General features: G+C 53.3%; 2 protein-coding genes across 2 annotated transcripts in view; one reads left to right on the top strand and one right to left on the bottom strand.

Annotated features, from left to right (window-relative positions):
• LOC147412607 (serine/threonine-protein kinase PAK 3-like) overlaps positions 1-22,562 on the top strand; it is a gene marked incomplete at its 5' end in the record, with an annotated part of 290,193 nt that overhangs the window by 67,565 nt on the left and 200,066 nt on the right. The gene's annotated exons all lie outside the window — the stretch shown is intronic.
• Positions 2,501-14,077, bottom strand: LOC147412608 (coiled-coil domain-containing protein 40-like). Its single transcript, XM_086481180.1, has 17 exons — positions 13,915-14,077; positions 13,535-13,725; positions 12,929-13,012; positions 12,621-12,840; positions 11,632-11,786; positions 10,685-10,807; positions 10,161-10,282; positions 9,195-9,438; positions 8,905-9,087; positions 7,419-7,664; positions 6,464-6,677; positions 5,750-5,919; positions 5,534-5,625; positions 4,811-4,931; positions 3,959-4,147; positions 3,589-3,747; positions 2,501-2,833 (listed from the first exon to the last, which is right to left on the bottom strand). The coding sequence occupies exons 1-17, from the start codon at positions 14,015-14,017 to the stop codon at positions 2,588-2,590; spliced, it is 2,862 nt and encodes a 953-aa protein (XP_086337306.1). The 5' UTR covers positions 14,018-14,077; the 3' UTR covers positions 2,501-2,587.

The raw sequence follows: 22,562 nt of genomic DNA, 5'->3' as shown, positions 1-22,562 counted from the left end.
AGAGCCCTGGGCCTGCCCGAGGCCCCGCTCTCCGCTGCCAGGACAGGCCGTGGGGCAGCCTGGGGCTGCGGGACTGGCCTCAGGGGAGGGGCTGGGGACGGGGCAGCTGCAGGGGGGGAGCAGGGCTGAGGGGGCTCAGGGGGGCTCTGGGAAACGGGATGCCCAGTGCCTGTGCTGGGGGGGGTCTGTCTCCTTCTCCTTCCCCTGCCCAGCCCTCAGGTCACCCCCGGGGATGCCCCAGCCGGCCCGGCTCCGGCTTGGAGCTCCCACCCACCACCCCCGGGCAGCCAGCAGGCAGAAGACACCCCGTCACCCACCCAAGGGCCTCACTCACCTCAGGGGCAGCCCCAGCCCTCACCTCAGACGGGCCACGCAGCATCCCGGCAGAGCCATCCCAGGAGCACCCGTGCCCCCCGCCCGCGGCTCGGCCCTACCAATGACGTCCAGGTACTGCCGCACCACGCTCTTGGGGTCAGGGCCCAGGAAGACGTAGAAGTCCAGGATCCCGCCCGTCGTGCGCCAGGTCAGGGCCGGGCTGGGCTGCAGGAGCGCATCTGGCGAAGCACGAGCGCCGGAGGAACAAGCTGAGGATGGGGACGTGGGCCAAGCCCATGCCCAGCACCTCCGTGGGACTCACCCATCGCGTTGCTGTTCAGCAGAAAGACGCCGTGAGCCGAACCGCTGTCCTCCATCACCAGGTAGAAAGGGTGGGAGCCGTAGAGGTTGACCTGGGGCTGGAGTAGAGCACAGCGCAGTGTGGGTGAGGCTCCGTTGGAGGCCCCAGCACAGCACCCACCCACCCACCTGCCTGCCACTGGCCAGAAGCACCGTCACGGCTCGGGGTGCAAAGCCAGGGCTTGCAGCCCCAGACACTGCCTGAGTCAGCAGAGCTCTGCCCCAAACAAGAGCCCTGGATCGTGTCAGGGAAAGCGGCTTCTGAGCCAAACAAGAGCCCCAGGGGGGAAAAAGCCTGACTTGGGGACAACAGTCCCCCGGGCTTGCTCAGGGCTGAGGCCAGGTCCCAGAGCTCCACAGCCGCCGATGCCTTTCCCCAGCCCCAAACAAGATGTCAGAGGTTGCAGGGCCACCCCCACAGGCGCAGATGAGCCACCTCCCTCTCCCTCAGCCCCGCTCCGTACCACAGGCGTCATATCCCGATTCCAGAGGGTGACCCTGGTCCACGCCGTGTCGAGGACCAGCGGCGTCTGGTGCTCCCCCAGCCCAGAAATGAAATGGGAGGGCAAAGAGGTGGAGATCTGCAGGAACTGGTCTGCGAAGAAGAGGGGCGCAACAGTGGTGTTCAGCCTGCCGGAGAGAAAGGGAGACTCCGGCAAACAGCCCCAGCGGTGCCCAGCAGCTGGGTTTCGACTGATCTCTGGGACTCCTGCTCCCCTTCCCAGGCACCGAACCGCAGAGGGGCTCAAAGCAAAGCCCCCGCAGCCGCTGACCGCCACCCCGCTGCTGTCACCGCCATCCCCTGCCGCATCCCTGCTCCGTCCCACGCACCGCTGGGGTTGGGGCCAGGACCCGCTTCCAGACCGAATCCCTTCGGGAAGGCTCGGGGCAGGACGGGCACTTACAGGACCTGCCCGTCGCGCTGCCGGCAGACGACGAGGCCGAAGGGATCCTGGTTGATCTGCAGCCCGTAGAGCGGGGAGGCGGCTCGGCCGCTCGACCGCGGCGTGGCCAGGGGCACCTCGTACCGCTGCCGGGCCGGGTCCCGCAGCTGCGGGGACAGAAGGGAGGGGGGGGGTGTCAGCGGGGGGGTCCGGAGCACCGGGGCACCGGTCCCGGGGCCGGCTCGCACCGTGAAGCGGAGGCGGGTGGGGGTCTCCAGCGCCACGTCCAGCCGCCAGCTGCCCACGGTCCCCGGCAGGAAGCTGGCGGCGACGCAGCGGAGCCGGGTGGCGGAGCCGGTGGCGGTGGCCGTCAGGTTCTCCGCCCGGTAGCTCCGGTAGCCGCTGGGGAAGAAGCACCAGGGCGGGCCGGGGCTGGAGCCGGGCTGGAGCCGGAGCCGGCGGGTGCGTAGCAGCAGCCCCGCTCCTCGCAGTCCGCCCGCGACAGCAGCCGCTCGGGGCCGCAGTCGAAGCGTTCGCCCGGGGGCACCTGGCAGCCGGCGGCCCCGGGGCTGCCCGCCGCGGCGGAGCCCAGCAGCGCCAGCAGCAGCAGCGCGGCCGGGAGCCCCGGCCCCGCCATGGCCCCGCCGGCCCGGCCCGGCCTCCCAGCAGGCGCGGCGGGACCGGCCCCACGGCACGGAGGCGTCTGCGGGGCGGGACCGGCCCCGGGAGCGGGCGGGCGCCTTCCCCCGCCGGGGCCGGGGCCTTCCGCCTCCCGGAGCTGCAGGGAAAGGCGGTGAGAGAGGGGGGGCCCGGAGGGGAAGGGGGCGGCTGCCCCCAGCGCCCCAGGCCAGGGGGAGGGATGAAGCCACCCTTGTGCAGCCAAGGAAACAAAAATCAGTTGCACTGCTACAGCTTTGGTGACCACTACCTGCTACACAGACTTAGTTTTTAGATATTTGTTTATTTACAAAGCCTGCAGGCTCCAGCAGAACAAGAGCTGAGGGTTACATGGATGGGGTTGGTGGCAGTCAGGCTTCCTGCGAGCCCAGCCTGGAGCCCAAGCACTGTCTGAGCCACTGGAGAGTCCGGTAGTGCTGGGGATGGTCCTGCTGGATCTGCTGGACGATGGCATCGATGGTCTGGAGCCGGTGGCGCAGTTTCTGGTGCTCATTTCTCCAGGCTTGCTCCGTGCGGCACAGGGGAGTGTACGTCCCTTCCTTCAGCGCCTGCAGGTGCTTCCGGCGAGTCTGGTAGGACACGATCTCCAAAAGGTTCTGAGGAAAGCAACAACAGAAATTGCTTTGACAGCAGGCCGCAGAGAGAAAAGCACTAAGAAAGGCAGGTGACTTTTGTCACCGGTACTGGAACCATCACATTCTGAAAGGGAAGGGCTTCTGAAGAGGGACAGGGCTATCAAGTCCCCTTTGTACCGGCAGAACAGCTGCTAACGGGTACAACCAGAGAAGTGGTTAGGTTGGAAGAGACCTTTAAGATCATTGAGTCCAACCATAAACCTAACGCTGCCAAGTCCACCATTAAACCGTGTCCCTAAGCACCACATCCACACGTCAGCTAATAGAAAAAAAAAAAAAAAATTAAATGTTCATCACAGAATTCCATAAACCAGAGAAATACCTGCATGCACAGGGCAACCCTCGCCAGGACAGAGTTTGACCAACTTACAACCTTTGCAGGAGGCCATTCAAGACCTTCAGCTGGCTCTCAAATCTGTAACATATGAGCAGCCAGAAAGCGCTCACAGAGGAGAGCTGTGACCGGGTATTTTCAAGACACAAACCATGTCCTGCAGGCTGATGTCTCCAGGTGAATGCTGCCTCGCTAAGAGTACAACTGCAGCCCCAATTCAGGACCCCCATGAGCCCTCAAGGTGTGCTCAGTTAAAGTGCCGCTAAAATGCCAAGCACACTCAGTTCAGGATGGTGGCGAGACAGGGAGATGGGGAGCTGGCACCAGGAGAAAGCAGCCGGTCCCGTCGGGCTCGCGAGCTCCAGGGAGCGGAGCCGCTCACCCGTCGCTTCCTGTTCCGACGAGCTTCTGCGTCTGCATCGAGGCCGTCGCACTCAGCCTCCAGCCTGCGCAGTTCTCGCTGCTTTTCCGAGAAGGCGGCACCGAGGGACGCCTGGGCGCTCTCCAGCTCCAGGAGGGTTGTGTTGCAGTCCTGAACGTTCTGGCAAACGGAAGAGAAGGAAAGGGCAGAGTGTGGTTCTTCGTCCAGCTGCACTCCCAGCCATCTCCCCAGAACTCTCCTGTGGGGTTTTTTAAGGAGCCTCCAAAGCCTGTCCCGTCTGTGTCCCGACACCCCGCGTGTCTGCGCTCAGCCCACCCTGGTGCTCCTTACAGCCCCGGTGAACTCCTGCAGCCCTGCTCTGCTCGCTCACCTTCTGGGCTTTGCTGATCTTCTTTCTCAGCTCCTGTTTCTTGCAGTGGAAGACGCTCTTGGGGACAAGCTTCTTGTCTCTTTTGCTCTGACCCTCTCCACAAAGCGCTATCACCTCTCTGCGAGAAACAGATGCCTCCATATCACGAATCATCTTCTCCTGCTGCTTCATCAGCTGGCCGTAGCGGACCTGCCGTGTGTCAAGATATGAAATAGGCTGAAAGTAACAAATGTTCACAAACGGCACCGAACCGATTCTGTGCGGCACATCCCCTCCACATAAACCAGACATACGTGACACGTGAGTGTTGGCAAGCCAAATTTGCTCTAAACCCAAACCCGGCTTGCCCTGTGTGGATCTGGAAAGCAAAGGGCTGGATTATCAACTCGTCTAAAGTAATCTTCAAAAGGTTTCACTGGAACTCCTTAGCAATAGGAAAAGCAGAAGAGTAAAGTAACCTGGGAACAAAAGGGAAGAGTTGCTTTGCCAGAAGACAGAAGGCTTCCCTAACCAGTGATTAAGATGATGCAATATTTAGTCATCAACATTCCTTTGCTTATAAATTGGGGTCACGGCATAAGGTGGCAAACATATTATGTTTTAAATAGATTGCTCAGGTGTCTCTAGACTCTGCTGCAGCCCGTTACACGGCAGGCGCAAGGAAGGCACGAAGAGCACGCACGCTGGATGTATTTCATTCGGCCCAGCTGGAGGGTGTACGATTTCCAACATTGCTGTGGCCTGGCAATGCTGCTTCCCCAGCCCGTTTCTCATCTCCTGCCTTCAGCAACGCCGAAGCTGAATCCATCGTGTGCAGCTTCCCCTCCCCAGTGCTCCTCCCCCGGGGCTCACCTGCATCCTGTGAATCTCTGTTCTCATGGCGTGGAGCTCGCCGTGCCCTGACTCAGACTCCACCGCCGCACGCATCTCTCTCGTCAGCTGGATCTTCTTCTCCCACAGCAGGATTTGATGCCTTCAGTGACAGAAAGGGAAAGCGGCACCTTTGTCAGTGCCCGAGAGGACGCTCGCTCCCTGTGCACGCGTGGCAGCACGCTCCCGAGCTCAGTCCTGAACATGGAGCTGAAGGTGCAGCAGAACCTGAGGGTTTGCACGTGGGACACGTAAAAGGGCAGCCAGGAGCAGCGTGGAACCAGACAGGGAGCTCCGCCATCCACAACGTGGCACAGTGGTGGCACGGTGACTAACAACAAGCGTGCCCAGGCTGCCGGGGGCTGGTGGACCCCAGTGAGCTGCCCAGCGCAGCACGCTCGCTCCGAGTGACTGGCGGAGGAGAGCGCAGGCAGAGTCACCCCATACAGATCTCAGCAACGTCCAGCACGAGCCTGCTGGAACTGTTAAAGCCGACATCCTCACGGCTCTCGCTGCTTGCAGAGACAGCTAAAGCACCTTTCAGCTTCTGCGCCCCAAAATCCATGAAACTCCTTTCATCTTCTCCGAGAAGGACAGAAGCACATTTGCTGTTGCTGGTTCAGTTCGATGAGCAGAGAGGAAAGGTGACATGGACACCTACATTCAAAGAGGGTGGCACAAAGCAAGAACCTCTCTGGTACCTACTCTGCTTCCACCAGGCTGTTTAGGAGTCTTTCCTTCTCCTCAGTCAGCTGACTGTGCTTCTCCTGCATCTCAACCGACTCTTTTTCTGCTGCCTAGGTTTGGGAAGCATAACATTGTCAGACAACACAACGTGGTCAGACTAAGAAAGATTTACACGGTCACTGTCTGCCTCCGATCTGCACGGGAGGCTGAGACCTGGAAATGAGATGTCTGTACCTTGAGAGAGCGCACAAACTCGTTCTCGGTGATCGTGTTGCCATATTGCAGCTCCTCGAAGCTGCTGCTGTTCTTGTGGATCAACACATTCAGCTTTATCAAGTCATTGGACATGTTCCTCATGTGACGTTCGATGTCTTTCTGCTCTTTTGTTTCCTGCTGAATTTCATCTACAGGTGAACAGAAAAAAAAAAAAAGTCTTAAAATTCCCACAAGCAGCAGGTGGAACACAGGCAAGGCGTGACAGACTGCCATCAGACCAGACAACGCTGCCTGCAGAGCCACCTGCGTCCCACATACCCAGCCAAACCGTTTTTCCACAAGCCCAAAACCCAAATACGGTTTTGAAGGAGACTGCTGTGGAAAAGAGCTGGTTTGAGCCAAGGGAAGCGCCATCGTGGTGGGGACATTTACCCACCAACTACTTGCAAACGTTATTTAAGAAGTGTAGCACGTGACACGGCCACTTCGGTTCGGTTGTGCCCGTTAAGGCAGCGGGATCAGTCGGGACAGGGATAACGCCAGGCAGAGCAGCAGAGGTGCCTGGCTCGTAGCCCCAGAGCAGCGCTGGGGCCGCCTGCGTTACTGCTCACACGGACGTAGGAGCACGGCGCATTCTCTGGTGAAGGTCTGGCTCACCCGTCCGTAAGCCCTCGCTCCCTTTTTCCTCCATTCACAGCTGAACGTTTTAAAAAGAGTTGGGGAATGACCTACTTTCCCTGCGCACTTTCTTCTGCTGCATTACTGTGATCCGTTTCTTTAACGTGTCCAGGGAGGCTACTTGTTCCTCCCGTTGGTGTGTTAACTTGACCAGCTCTTGCTGCTGATTGAGCCAGTGCTTTTGTAGCGTCATCACCTCAGAGTGATATTCTTCTATCTGCTTGGACAGCCTGTTGATCTCCATTTCCAGTGGCCCCAGTTCTTGACCCTGGATGAGGGCAAGGTTGGGGATTAATCAGGCAGAAGCTGCTGAAGCACTTTTTGCAGAAGGCCGGTCCAGCTGCTGAGATGCCTACCGAATACTTCCGCTATACTGTTACTTCCTTTGTGCCTCTATTTCCCAGGAGCTGGATGGGACCAATCATTCCTGACCTCACGGGAACAAATGCAAGGGAAGCCCGAACAGCTCTCAGGCTCTGGGGCGAGAGGGGCCTCCTAAGCTCCTACAACAGGCACATCTGGGTGTCCAAGAGTCTGCCACAGCACTCATTCTTGCATTGGGCTCTATAAAGGTCTTGCAGCTCACGGTGCCAGGGGCAGACCTGGGTATCTATCAGCTGAATGGGGCCAAGCACCAAGTGATCTACATAACCCCGCCTGCTCCATTCGCCCCTTGTCAGTATTTGCAGGTTTTCTGATGAGACCCTAGTTACTCCCAGAGTATTGATGTCATTCAACGTTTTCATCAGGCGCAGACAACTCCCTGCAGAAATCTGTGCTGGGCACACCCTCATTTCACAATTCACTCATGCCAGCTCCTCCCCCCCGTGCACTAAGAGCTGTTTGACAGACGTAAACATTTACATTAACTAGTGCAGCTTTTAAACCTCTATACTGATGCCTGAAAGTTTTAACTACTCAGCACTTACACAGTTACATTTATCAGGGGCACCTGTGGTCACCACAAAGAATAAAATCAAGCCTGGGACTGAAATGGGAATGTACATACCCCCTGCCGCGCAAGAATCTTCTCCAACCTCTTGTTGTACTGGCTGAGCACCGCTTGCCTGTTCTCGGTCAGGAGACTGCACCTTGCAATCTCGCTTTCCCTGCAGCTGATCAGGTCACGGGTATTTTTTACTTCCTTGTCCAGCTGACAAAGTGTGTTTTGGAGAACTGTCAGCCTGCAGCTGCTATGAGTTGCATTCAGAATAACCTGGGCCACATCATTCTCAACCTTGGAAAAATGCAGCTCCTAGGAACGCCAACAGACAGAAAACAAATTACTGTCAGCAGCAGCAGCCCATTGACTTGGAACGCCCGCTTCCCGAGGCACAGGAGTCAGGGGGTTTAGATTCTCCTCCCAGGTCTGTGCCACAAGCTGCGAGCCAGCCACTTACCCGCTCTGTACCTTTGTTTCTCCATCTCCTGACGGAGATACCAACATTTACCTCTGCCATAAGGCTGCTGAAGAGCACGAAGGAGCCCAAACATCCCAAAGCCTTTAAGAGGCCGCGCTCATCACCTCTGCAGTTACCTGCCCTGCCTGGGTGTCTCCAGCTGCCCGGCTCACCGGAGCAGGACATTCTCCACCACACCCGACAAGCACGTCCCTCACCGAACCACCACCGCAGCAGCCAGAAAGGCGGGTGCCTGTTGAGCGCAGCGCGAATGCAGCCGGGTGACTTCTGCTGCCCCCGCGCCGCCAGCGGCCACGACTCTCTGGCTACATCCAGCCGTGCACCGCAGGTGCTGATGGGAGACAACGCGAGTGTCCGCTTGTTGGTGTGCCTGTGGGAAGGGGGCGGGGGGCCCCTCTCTCACAACGGAAGCCAGCCCTGGAACTCTTCCTGTTGCTCAAGATAATGCCCCCGATTTAAAAATCCCAGGGCCAGGCTGAAGTAACCCGCAGAAATACAGAGGTGTGGGTGCCTTGTTAGTGCCAGCCCACACAACTCAACACCACAAACACTACGCTGGATCTTCTCATTTTTCTATCTGTTCCAGTTACACACTCCCAAAGAGAGCAACTGATCGTGCCACAAAGAACTGTGGGTCTGGTTCGATTGCTCCTTGGGCTGTAATCCTCACTCAGGAACGAGAGCAGGCCTGTATCGCATTCCATGATGCCGGACAGAGATACAGGTTAGTTCAATGTGGAGTACAGCAGTACTACATATCCACTGTCTTCCTCCAATACATAAGAACTGGTACTACTTTATGGTAAAAACTCCCAGAATTCATCGTTCTGTCCCGTTTTTTAAGTAAAGAAAGAACAGTACATTATGTGTCAAGGCCTTTTTGGCCAAACCCTCTCGCGTACACCAGAATCCCGCAATAAGAGCACTGGAAGAACCAAACTGAAGTCACAAACTCAGCAGACCTTCAACTGCAGATCTGAAAAGCAGAACGAAGGCGCGGACGAAACACACTTGAGAAACACCGCTCAGGGCGGTTTCCTTCCCCCGCCCTCCCAAACGGAAGAGATAACACACCAGGTCTGTTTTTCTCCTATGGAGCTTTGCAGCCAGCTGCGAGAAGTGCTTTGTGGCTTTGCTGGACACCATCTGGTCCTGAAGCTTTGCCATGATTTCGTTCTCCATCTGCACTTTGGCATCAGTTCCTTTCTCTATGTCCTTACTGATGGACAGCAACTGATTCAGACAAGCAGCTTGATCCTAAACGCAGGAAAGACAGGAGACAGGGTCACTACAACTGTTTGGGGAAGGGGATTAAACATCTGTGTCTGATTTGAAAGGTTCTTCTTCCAAGTAACTCTCCTCACCATCCTGGTCCTGTTGAGGGCCTGCTCTGTCTCGTGGAGAACGCGAGCGTAGGTGCCAGATTCCACCTTCAAGGCCTCCTGCCTGGAAAGGCACCGGGCAATCAGCTTCTTTGTCATGTTGGCATCGTTCTGTGAACGGCTCAGGATGGCGACAAGCAACTCATTCTTCTCCTCCTCCTTCCTGATTGACTTCCTACAGCCATGGATGTCCGTTTCTAGGGACTTGAGGTCATGCCTGTACTTGCTGGAGAGGCAAAGAGGATGGAAAATCACCACAGGGGTAGACTCACGCGCTGAACAGTCATCTACAAATTCCTCTTTTCAAACACGCTACTGCAGCGACAACAGACCAAGGAGGAAGATCTTTACAAAGGCCACCCTGCTGTGACAGTGCAGAGTCATCAGAAGATGGATGGAGACAGAAGACTGAAAAGCAAACGTACGTAGGAAAATTAATTCCCGCTTTCAGTCCTGTCCCCACCCCCCACTCTTACCAGGATGCCACCATCAAAGCACATTGCAGGCAATCAGCCAGGCTGACTCCAGAGCAAATAAGCGCTTCCTTTGGCAACAACAGGACGGTTTTCCTGATGATTTCTGAAGGCATCACAAAACCCTAACTGAGAGCGACAGGTAAAATCCCTCTTGAAGTCTAGCTCTTTGGATTGAGAGATGTTGCAAAGGTGAAGGAACTCTTCTAAATGACTAAAATATGAACAGAAAAACTCTAAACAGCTTTAAAAACCCCACACATTTTGGGGGAGAGTTGTGTTTTGGGTACAGAATAGTGACGAAGAACTGTGCTTCCTATCCTTTAACCTTACTACGTGCTTCAGAGCAGCAAACTTGTTCTGCTTGACATATCCTGCACGCGCAGCAATAAACTGGAGACGCACTGCCCCTTTCAGCATCCCTCCCGTCCAACCCGTGTGAGGCCTCTCCTGGGACTGTTCTCAGATACCGTACCTCAGCAGCGCTTGGGTGGCGATATAGGCCTCATCTCTCTGCTTCATTCCCGCCAAGCTGCTATTCCAGTGGTTCATCAGTCGCTTTTTCTCCATGTTAATAGCCTGAACCTCCATACAAGCCTGGGGGAGAGAGGATTTGTAGACAGGATAAATCTATACTAGGCTGGGAAACCAAATTCACGTTACAATGCCCTTTTTGTGTGTGTGTTCATAATACGCTGGGCAGGAACAGCTTCAGCTAACGTGCCTCTGGTTTATGGTCACCCCCGACCACAGAGCATAGGTCTGCAAGGAAAAAAATGCAGAGAGGGTGGGGGAGGAAGTGATTTATAGGCAATTCTTGAGGACAAAGGGAAAAACAAAACAAAACAAACCAAAACAAAAAAGTCTTCATTCCTCCAAACAGGAACTGATCATACAACTCTGTCCTACACTGTAGCTACCACGTGAGCATGAGCCAACGGGGTCGGTCCTTCCAGAGGGAAATATTAACCAGAAGCAAAAAAAAAAGCATTCTCCTACCTCATTTGCTGCTTGCCGAGTTACTTTGGTGTCCTCTGCCTGAGCCACAAACTGAGCTTCGAACAGAGCAATCTGTTCCTGCAGCTCGTAGGCTTTCCGGGTCAAGCGGTCTACCAGAAGATCCTAGAGAGGCAGAGCCAAACAGCTCAGGATGAGTAACATAATCTCAGGCTTAACCAACTAAATTCTACAGCAATAACTTGGGCTGAAAATGAATTCAGTTAGCTTTGATTCCTACTGAAACTCTTCCATTCCTACCCAAACGACTCCTGAATGCAGCAGTGACAATTTTCAAGAGAACAAAACCTTCTTTGCTGGTTTTTATCGTTCCACCCACAGTAGGAAATTGGTCCTTCAGATCTGAAGCAGCATTCATCCCTGCCAGCATGGGTTACATTGCGCCACCTCTCCAGCAGCTGGGAATCTTGATAATTTATGGTTTAAAATCCTTTGTTAAAAACCATCTAAACCCATTCCATCTCAACCGTTCGCCCGCAATTCTGCATCAACAGTAATTAGTTGGTGTCCTGCTGCAAGCAGGAGGCAGCAGAGGGAGCTCCAGCACACCGACCGCTCAGTTCACCTTCCAAGTTCGCTCTTCCCTGGGACTTAGAGCAATTCTCCAGACTTCAACATATGATACTTCTTTGCTAAATATCTTTCTGCCCCCACACCCCCGTTGCCTGCGTGAAGAGTGATCACTACTGATTACTACTTCCTATTATAAGGCTCATAAAAAAATTCTGTTCAGTACATGCCACTATCTTGGTGGTGGGGATTCTTCTCATTTTCAATTATTTGGGGAAAATATCCCCACGCACCTTCCATGGTGTCTGTATATTCACTACAGCCTTCCTTCTGCCAAGGCAGCACGTCCCCCGAGACTCGCCGCTAGCTGTCACCTGAATTCATTTATTTATTTGAAAGAAGAGAGTTTTACTTGATACCTGTTTTTTCTTTTCCACGTCAGCTTGGGCCTTCTCCAGCTCAGCCCTCTTTGTCGACCGTTTCGTTAGTAAAATATTATGGTGCATATGGTCCGTGTTCTGCACGTAGAAGAGGTGCAAGGCCAAGTTTTCAACCTGGGTCTGCATTGCAGAGACTGGGGAGGCAGGGGGAAAAATATTTACAGAAAAGTATGTTTGTAAGACACACTTTAAACAGAGGTAAAAGGGAAAGAAACACAGAAGCACCCAAAGCCAAATTCGCACACTGACCAGCCAAATCAGCCCCCCTGAAATGTGAATTTGCATCGGCTTTGGAGTACAGCTCCACAAGCACAGCTAATATCTTGGTAAGCAATTCATTGCTTCCCAGCACTCAGAAGCCCAGGAGATCAAAGAAGGGGCGGCCTCAGGAGGCTGTGACTCCACTCCTCTGCCCCAAAACAGAACTGTCTCTTTCTCAGTCTGTTGAACGCTTCTCTATTTTTTTCAGCAACCTGCCAAACCTTTCTAGGCAGTTTATCCTACGCTGAGCTACCCTCGCCATCACAGTTGTTTTCCTGTCCCCTACCCACAGGCCTGCAGCACAACCAGCATGAGTCAAGTCCATTTCTTTGGCTGGGACGGGTTCCCACACGGATGGCACTCTCAGGCTCCCGCGTGCCCCTCACGACCCACGACCTTTGCGATCTCGTCACACCCTTACAGAGACACAGGCAAACGTAACAGAGCGACAGGATCTTCCTCCTTCTAAGTCACAGAGCAGCCCATCTGCCCGGAACAGTTTTAGTCCTAAAGACCTTCTTAGAAGTACAAGGTAGCCACACGGTCTTAGAAACAACCAGGAATACCTGTGAAAGGTTTCAGCGAGTGCCTGATTCCTGATCAATGTTACTGTATTTTTCAATCCAATGCTTGACTTGGATTCAAATAAATCCCTTTCTCCACACAGTACTAGAGCCAGGAAACCTGGCAAGGGCTGCCTCGGTCACCTTTCTGGCGTTCATCGTGTGTGTTCTGACACATTTGCTTGTAAGTAAGCCTGAGGCCCTCCAGCTCCTCCTCCAGCTGCTGACGTGCTGCGGCCACCTGAGAACGGCGGTCGTGGCTCTTCTCCAGTTCCAGCTGCAGGCGGGCCAGCTGCTGCTGCGCTCCGTAAAGAACCAGCCCAAGCTCTTCCCTCTCTGCTTGCCCCTTCTTCGCTGCTGCCCTCTGCAAACACAAGAGGAAACCAGTTACCTGGCTTCAGCTCGGGCAGGGGTGGGCTGCTGCGGGAAGGCAAAGTAAGAATGCCACGTACCAGTTCCTGAAGCTCTACGCTCACTTTTTCCATCTGCTTAGTGAGGTGACTCTTCAGGGCAGCCTGGAATCTTCTCATCAGAGGCTGTCAAGAAGTATGACATTGATACAAGTCAACGTACTCGTGTAAAGAAATTATGAAGAAACCTTACTGCTGCCCCCGCTGTTAAATAACACAGCGTATTTTCTGCCACAGACCCTTGCATTCTTCCTTTAGCTACGCTCACTGTAACGAGTGAGAGGAGTTACACAGTGGGTATTTGTTGACAGCAGAAAGCCACTACTGAGGATATCTGAAAGTCAGAAACACATCAGAAGAGCTGCCTCTGAGAGCCCATCCCCTCGCTCTTGCTGACAGTACTTCTCTTTCAGGAGCACTGAGGAGTATCAGATTTACCCACTACACGGCTCCCTCCTGAGCCTCCCGTTTGGGGTTAACCCTGAGGGAGCAGACACGCTCAGGAGTCAGTACTTCTGCAAAAGCCTGTTTTAAACACGTGGTTTCAGCCTATGGCTGAGCCGCTGCTGACAATCTACCTTGTGTATTTCATACAAATAAAAACAGCAGGTCTGCGAAGAAGAACGACAAGATTGGAGGACTTCTCACATGTTCTAGATCCAAGACAACCAGCTCTGTTTCTTCTACGGTTTCTTCACTTCTTCCACTCATTTCGTGCCCCTCAGCTCCACGCTGCTGGCATGCCTGTTCCCGCCTTTGGTCACCATGCTCACTGGTGAGCTGATCCAACCGCTCAAAGGCAGTCTCTGAGCAGAGAGAAATGGGTTCTCCAATGTCACCTGGACCCCACCCCCCAAGGAAAAAAAAAAAAAAAAAAAAAAAGAGAAGAAAAAGACAAAGAAAATGCTTAGATTTCAAAGCGTTGTGCCTCCAGTTGGACTAACAATGACGAGAAAGGGAGAAAACTAGAAACTGTGCTTGACGGGTGGTATGGAGTGTTGTACTGTTAGCAAGGGACTGAAGGATACCTGACTCTGTGCAGCTGTTCCGCTCCGCTGACCACGCAGACACCTGCTGAGGAGCTCCTGAAGGAAGGGGAGGGTTTTCTCTCTCGGTTACTGGCTGCTCCATGTCACCCAACGCAGGAGGACAACTGTCTAATTCGACTTTGTCCAAGAAAGTCTCAGGGGATTTTTTCTGAAACGTAAAATCCACCACCTGAAACAGCTTTTCAGTCTGCCCTGACAATCTGCTTCTTTCTGTCATCACGAGACAAGAACGATGCAGACACAGAATCGGCAAGAGGGCCTTGTTCTAAACTCAGCCCACAGATACACTGGCAAAGCTGTGCCTCTGCCGATTCAAAAACCACCTTTACCCACATGCAGCACGACAGAGGAACCTCTCCAGCTCTGTCACAGCTTTTGTAGACTTTGTGCCTGACCAGTTAGCTTCTCTCTGTTCAGTTCTGGTCGGGTTTGTGTTGGCAGCAACAAAACCGCCCCAGGAGAATTTGAAGTTACAAATACCGGCCATGCCTTCTGTGAATAAGATTGTGTGTGTTATTAGTGTCTCACCTCTGCAGAACTAACAAACAGCTCTGTAGCTCCTCTTTCTGCTGGGGGAAATGTCTCTTTTTGGTCCTGCAGAGGAACGGACCCTTCTTCTTCACTGTCGCTCCCATTCTCCACCTCTACTGCCTAGCACACACACAGGCAAAAAGCAGAATAGCAGCGTTACAGCAGGTTGTGCATTTGGTTTAATGCTCATGCTACAGTGCTGTAACAACTGCTTTTTGTCATGGGAGTTTAATTTTGAAGTTTAATCTCGTTCACAAAAACAGTCACCCAGGCAGCATGAAGACGGTAAAGATCCTGACAAAAATTCTACACACCACTTTTAATTTCAGATGTGTCTCTGGCTCACGTCTATTTTTTAAAAAAATGCCCTTAGGGATTTTAGTCCTCCAGCTGGTGCTACACGTAGCCAAACTATTATCTTCTTTTTAAAGAGACACTGTTTTATCCCGTACCATCATTTGCCAAATTCAAGTATCGTGCAGTACCAACAGACAAAAAAAACTTAGCACCACCAACCTTGAACACAGCCCTCGTACGTGTGTCTGTGAGATGGGGGCAAGCTCCCGTTTAACATGCCTACAGCCATCTGGGAGCTGAGTGAGAAGCACATGCTTCAGGACGCTGCTGACACACAGAACTACAACTACATTTAACTTGTTTTTTTTAATAGGCAGGGCAAGACTTCAACAACCGCTCCCTTGTTTTACTTCTCCCTATCGAAACTGCTTCCACGAAGCCATCACTCTGCAAGGAGAGCGTAGGAACATCATGCTGCCCCGCGAACGTTCTGAAGGAAATCACCTCCATAGCAAGAGGCGACGGAACTCGGACGATATCCCGCGCAGCGGAGCCGGATTCCACCCCAGAGCCCTCTGCTGCGCCACCGGCGGCCTCCTCCATATTGCTGGGCTGGGGATGGCCTGTGCCTGCAACCAGAGCGGAGGGAAGAGTGAGAACCAGCCCGGCTCCCCGGGGCCCGCCAGCTGCAGGCCGCCGCGGGGCTGGGCACGGGCACCCGCGGGGCCGGGGAGGCCGGGCGGCCGAGGGCCGGGCGGTTCAAGGCCCGGCCGCGGCCCAGCCCCGCACTCACCCGCCGCCGTCTGCGCCATGTTCCCGTGTTCCCGTTGCCAGGCGACGCAGCAACACCCGGTCACGTGAGCGCTCCGGGCCGCACCACCTCAGCCCGTGGAGGGGGGGGGAACGCGGGCCGCACCACCTCGGCTCGTGGAGATGGGGGGGGGCTGTGGGGGGGGCGCTCGGCCCGCACTACCTCAGCCCGCCGGGCCCGGGGGGGGCCCGCGGCGTCCCGGCCGCCCTGGCGGCGCCAGCCCCGGTGCGGGGCAGCAGGTAACGGCGCCGAGGGCTGGAGTCCGGGCGGGGGGAGCTGCGGGGACGAGGCACCCGGGACGCTGCCCAGCACCCCGGGGATGCATCCATTTTCTTTTATCCCGCTCTTTGTCTTCCCTTCCCTCCGGAGCCCCGAGGCGCTCGGTGTGCTGCCGGCTGGGGGCTGGCGGAATGCGAAAGAGTTCATTTTAACTTTATTTTCTGCTGTTCTGGGCTGGCTCCCTAAAGCTTGGGGTGTATTTAGGATTGCCTTCCTTTTGGGGAGGGGGTCCTCTCTCAAATTGCCCCAGTATCTACCTCTTCCTTTGCTGTTATCAGCAGAGACATGAAGGTGGATGGTCGGTGTAATAAGTAACATATTGTGCTTTGTTCATTAAACCTGTATGGGAAGGTATGGAGGGAAGATTTATGTGCCCGCAAGGCTTGATAGCCCAACCAAAGGACATTCGGCAAAGTAAACAAGACCCGCAGCTGAGGGGGTTGAGTAATCACATTCTTGCATAAGTTCACCCACAGGGCAACGAGGGAGACCTTCAGCCTTCATCCTTACGACCACCAGGAGGCAGAGAAAGACCCCCCAGCAACAGAAGGAACATGCGCAGAGTATCGCCCTGATTGCGACATCGCGAATGCAGGAAATGAGACTGTATATAATGTGCTTACACGAGGCGGGAAGGCGCGAGCCGTTGGCGGAGCGCAGACTCCCCGGCCGCCCAGCGCTGCCTTTGCTCTTGTTCGCTTGCTAATATAATAAAATTCGCATTGGATTTTGACACTTTAAATTGTCCGTGTCTCTACCTATCACAATTTGGTGCCGTGACTCGGATCGCGACTAGATTGTGGCCTGCAGCTGCATTGGGGAGGCGCCCCGCCAGCCGGCGGCCCCTGCAGCCCTCAGGTCGCTTCTGTCTCGACCGACGAACCTAAATTGAACACTGAGCAAAGGAGAACCGGTAACCCTGTAATCTTTGTGCACGAAGCTCCGAACGAAGACGCAGGACGCGTGGGTATAGGCCGGGAATCCGTTCGGTTTGGGTTGGGTATCCTGGGGCACGGTGTATGAGACGTCCTGCCAGGGCGAAGTGAGTGCGGACCCTCTAGTAGTGCGTTTCTCGTAGCCCGCGAGGGAGCGAGCCCCAAACGAGGGGAGCGGTTGGGGTGTGTGTGTGAGTGCCTCAGAAGATGGGACAAAGGAAAAGCAAGCCCTTTGAGCCCATGGGAGAGGGGCCCCATGTGAAATTGCCCCAAATACCGCCCGATAGTCCCCTAGGGCTGATGTTGAAACACTGGGATAACTTCCCTCTAGGCAGGGAAAGGATAAGGTAAAAATGATCCATTATTGCATAGAGGTCTGGGGCGGAAAACAGATTCGAGGAGACCATCTGTATTGGCCTGGTTTTGGATCATTTGAGGATTGGATATGTCAGGCGCTAAACATTTATGTTAACTCAAAGGAACTATTTAATTTGGAAGAAAGTGAATATGCCGGTCTGTGGATGGTGGCCGACACTAGGGTAAATTTATACCCTTTAAAAGAAAAGGGGGGTGGCTACCGAGGGAGGAAGAATAGAGAGGAAGAATTAATAAAGCTTTCAAGGAATATCAAGAAGCAGATGAGTCGCCCACTAAATGGTTAGAGAGACTACGAAAGAGTCTCCAAATGTATTCCAGTCTGAATGTAGACACTCAGGAGGGGCAGGCCCTGCTGAAAATGCAATTTGTAGCAAACGCATGGGAAGATATTAAAAGAAAAACTGAGAAGATAGATGATTGGCAGAACAGAGGTTTGGATGAGTTATTGAGGGAGGCACAGAAGGTGTTTGTCAGAAGGGAAGACGAGAGGTTTAAGAAGCAGGCAAGGTTGATGGTAGCAATGGCTCGGGAAGGACAGCGTGGGGGTGGGATTACAAGACGGACCCAAGACCTGGGGTGGAAGGAACAAGGAGAAAGTTATTATTGTGGAGTTATTGTGGAGTGTTATTATTGTGGGAAGAAGGGTCATATGAGAAGGGAATGCAGAAAGCGGCTGCAAGATGAGAAAATATTCAAGGAGGATTAGGGGTGTCAGGGGCTCTATTTGCTGGGGGCTAGACATAAAACCGAGCCCTTGATAAAAATTAAAATAGGTCCCCAGCAACAGGAAATCGAGTTCCTTGTGGACTCCGGGGCCGAGAGGTCCACAGTACAAGAGTTACCCCGGGGATGTCACTTGTCCCCGGAGACAATGCAAGTAATTGGAGCAAAAGGAGAGCCTTTCGGGGTTCCAGTAATAAAAGACATTCTTTTTGAAATGGAATCTGAATTTGGGGTGGGATCCCTATTGTTGGTCCCAGAAGCAGATTATAACCTACTGGGACAAAATATAATCATCACACTGGACATTAATTTGGAAGTTAAAAATAATGAGTTACAAGTAAAATTATGTCCCCTTAGAAGTGAGGATGAAGTAAAAATTAACCCCGAGGTTTGGTACACTCCGGACACAGTGGGCAAATTAAATATCCCACCCTTCACTGTAACTATCAAGGATCCGGAAATTCCAATAAAAATAAAACAATACCCAGTCTCACAAGAAGGCAGGATGGGGTTGAAACCAGAGATTGAAAGATTAATTAAACCAAGGCTACTGGAACCATGCATGTCTCCCTTCAATACACCCATCTTACCCGTAAAGAAAACTGATGGGTCCTATAGATTAGTCCATGACCTACGGGAAATTAACAAAAGAACACTTGCAAGGTTCCCAGTTGTGGCAAATACTCAGCCAGCTGGGACCTAAAAGTAAAGAGACCTTACTAACCCCATAGTGGGATATCCTGTTTTACTTACTACAGAAACCTCCATACGAACAGCTGAAAGAGGGTGGACTCACGCCAGCCGAATCAAAGGACCCGTAAAGAATCAACAGTGGCAAGTGACCACTGTACCCGGGGACCTAAAAATAAAATTTCAAAGGACCTGAATGAACACCTTTAAAATTGAATATAGTGAGAATCCAATTCTGACTGAAGATGGGCATGTAGATGCTGAAATCAAGTGTGGTATATTAACTGTTACCCATTCGTGTGCTTTGAGTGTAAGGTGTGTTGGAAACGGTGGTGGGCCCATTGCCAAAACGGAAGACCCCAAGGGGCGTCTGCCAAATCTGCTGGGAGTGAGAAAGAGAATTTACAGAATTGGCACTGAAATTAAAAGAATCACAGGGAGAGATTATTCCCGAATCAAGGGAATGGTGGGAGATATTTGCTAAGGGAATCCGGCCCGAAAATTATTGTTACCATTCGAACGAACCGATTCCTTTTGTCGTTGAAATAGTAAGAGGGCAGTGCCGGAAGTTCCTGAAAGGGGTGAAGTGCAACGCACCCCAAGTTAAAGATACCAACTGGAATTCGTACATCCTGAGGCAAGCTGCTAAAGTAAGCACTAGCCCTCCTGAAGAATACCCCTGCTGCCGAGAAGACGGTACCCCTCGTGGCTCGAAGCAACCGAGTCGACGAGCGAGGCAGAGGAGTAAAAAAACTGTGGAGGAACAAACCCAACGACTGGGACTGCAAAGCAGTGCTTGAGATCCTGCCTCAAGGATGGTAGCGAAAAGGCGAAGCCCTGGAGTGCAAACGACAAAAATCGGGTACGGGTATCAAATTGGGGTAGGAATAAGCAATTGGTATATTACAAAAACCACCACTTTTCCCGATACGTATTTATAGGGGCAATCTGGGTAGTATTATGCATCCCTGTCTGTGAGCCATATGCACACCAACCTTTTAAATGGACATTATCCAGATGGGAAGATCAAGCCATAGTGCAAACAGTAACTGCTCCTGGGTCTCCCAGTTTCACCCCCACATTGTGCCAACTGGTACCGATACAACCCTGTTTACCGGGGATCTCCCTCCGCATCCGGAGGAAATTGTAAGTTTCCGATTGGAGTCCCCATGTTATCTTTATAAATATCACGCAGCCCAACGACTCGGGGTGGGTAACCGGAAAGACTTGGGGAATTCGTTATTGGGAGTCAGGAACGGATAGAGGGGGACTGATAAAAAGGAGGCCATTCCAAATGATCCTGAACCAATTGGACCAAATTCCATACTCGCACACGAACAAACTCTGGGACCTACAAATGATACTGAAATTAGCAATGATACCCAGTTTACTAGTAAGAATACTCACTCTAGTATAACTATCCCGGAAGAAGATTTAGGAGGGAATACCTTATGGAAAGTGATGCAAGCGAGCTACCAAATATTGAATAAAACTAACCCACAAATGACCAGCTCCTGTTGGCTGTGTTATGGCATTAGACCGCCCTTTTACGAGGCTGTGGGAATTACATCTAAGGCCAAGCGTGTAAATGGGCCGAACCCTGAATCATGATTTAACCATTCTCCTTGGCTTACTACTTTATTGTCAACATTGGCGGGACCATTAATACCGCTCACTTTAGCGCTTGCATTCGGACCTTGTATTTTTAATAAAGTTATCACGATAGTTAAGAACCGTTTAGAAGCCGCTCACCTGATGCTTGTTCGAGCGAAGTACAAATTGGTACCCGATGAGCCCGATTTAGCAGAAACCCTTGTCTTGAGTGCTCAAGAGCTACAACGGTTCAATGAACAAAATAATGGACAAAAGAAAAAGGGGGGATTGTAATAAGTAACATATTGTGCTTTGTTCATTAAACCTGTATGGGAAGGTATGGATGGAAGATTTCTGTGCCCGCAAGGCTTGATAGCCCAACCAAAGGACATTCTTGCATAAGTCAACAGGACCCGCAGCTGAGGGGGTTGAGTAGTCCCATTCTTGCATAAGTCCACCCACAGGGCAACGAGGAAGACCTTCAGCCTTCATCCTTACGACCACCAGGAGGCAGAGAAAGACCCCCCAGCAACAGAAGGAACATGCGCAGAGTATCGACCTGATTGCGACATCACGAATGCAGGAAATGAGACTGTATATAATGTGCTTACACGAGGCGGGAAGGCGCGAGCCGTTGGCGGAGCGCAGACTCCCCGGCCGCCCAGCGCTGCCTTTGCTCTTGTTCGCTTGCTAATATAATAAAATTCGCATTGGATTTTGACACTTTAAATTGTCCGTGTCTCTACCTGTCACAACGCTATCAGGGCTCTGTGACAGGCACTTTCCCTTCCTGTTGGCCGAGCAGCTGAACATCAACTTGATCTTGTAGTTTCTATTTTGCTGCATTACGAGCAGACAGAAGGGGGGGAGGTTCAGTCTCCCATTTCCCCATGTTTTTTGGTATTTGTCAGATGGCTGAACTTCTGGCAGTTCAGGAAATATTTACACTTTATGCTTTCATGTACCCTGAAGGCTCATTTCATCAATAATTCAACTGTGTTTTACTTGTGCAGTTTGGGGATCAAACAGTAATTATCTGTGTGTAACACTTCATTCTTCGTCTGCCTGTAGAGCAGGATGTTTTCCTAGACAAAGTGTCGTGGTTCAGGAGATGAAACTCCCTGACCTGCTTTCTGTTGTTCTCATTTTATATGAGGTGTCTGCTGGCTGCTTGGTAAAGAAGTAATAAATATGGCCTGGAACTCTTTCAAATAATTAGCCAATCACCAGCATACACCTATTTAACGTAAACCACAAACTTCAAGTAAAGAATATTTGCAGAATTTTTAAACAGTGTTCCTTTAGCATTTAACATTTTGAGAATGAACAGGTAAGTCTTGAACTCCCGTTTCAGTTAACAAGGGTATCTAACCAGTGGGTGAGTGGGGCTGAGGAGAACAAAGAACAACAAGCTGTTTACCCTGCCCTTGAGAGCTTTGCCTGCATTCGGGGTTGCTTGTGGTAGTTGTGGGAAGAGCCAAACCGTTGGTGCCTGAGGCACCTTGCAAACTAATTTGTCCTCTGAACAGCGATTATCTTAACAGTTCTGGGGTTTGCTTTTACTGCTCACTCTTTAGGTTGGGCTTTTGAACGTGATTTTTCCCTTGGTTCCCTTTGTGGCAGCCTTCAAGAAGAAAGGGTGTGCTGGCGGGAGTGCTGGGAGGGATCTTGGAGCCGAGGACGGCGGTGAAACAGCCCGTGAAGGCTTATGAGCCTGACAAGGCTGTGACTGGAATGCCTGCAGCTCGGCAGTCGGGTCTGGAATTTACAGCTGACGTCACGGGCGGTGCCAGCGGTGCTGATGGCTCTGGAGGAGGGCCGGCGGGGGCGGGGCGGCGCTGCCGCGGCGGGGGCCGCCGCTGGGGAGAGCGGGGCCGGCCCGGGGCTGGGCTGGCAGCCGGTCTGGGCGGCGGAGAGCGGCGGAGCCACCGGCTGCTCGCTGGGGGCTGCTGGGGAGCGGCGGCCCCGGCCCCGGCGGCGTCGCGGGGCTCCCGGCGGGCGGGCGGTGCCGGACTCCGCTGCCCGGGGTGCGGGCTGGTGCCCGCGGGGCAGGAGGAGCCGTCGGCCGAGCGGGAGCGGGGCTTAGGTGTGGAAGAGGCGCGGGCTGTGGGTTTTGCTGTTCAAAGTGCGGGGAAGGGTAACGGAGGGGTTATGACTGCGAGGGCAGAAGGAAGGTGGGGGCGCTTTGGGAGAAGCCCGGGGCTGCGACACTGCGAAAGTTGGGCAGGTTCCTCCCCGCGGGGCAGGGGGAGGCTGCAGCCGCTCGCCGCGACCCTCTGCGTGAGAGCCCGGCCGGGAGCCGCTGCGCCTCGCCTGCTCCTCGCTGCGGGGGGAGATGCTGCAGCCCAGGAGGTCCCGTCGGGTCTGGTTCAGCATCGGCTGGGGCAGAG

This window comes from Leptosomus discolor, unplaced genomic scaffold, assembly GCF_034619465.1.
Source record: "Leptosomus discolor isolate bLepDis1 unplaced genomic scaffold, bLepDis1.hap2 HAP2_SCAFFOLD_92, whole genome shotgun sequence".
NCBI lineage: Eukaryota > Metazoa > Chordata > Aves > Leptosomiformes > Leptosomidae > Leptosomus > Leptosomus discolor.
This window is presented reverse-complemented; position numbering and strand designations above follow the sequence as displayed.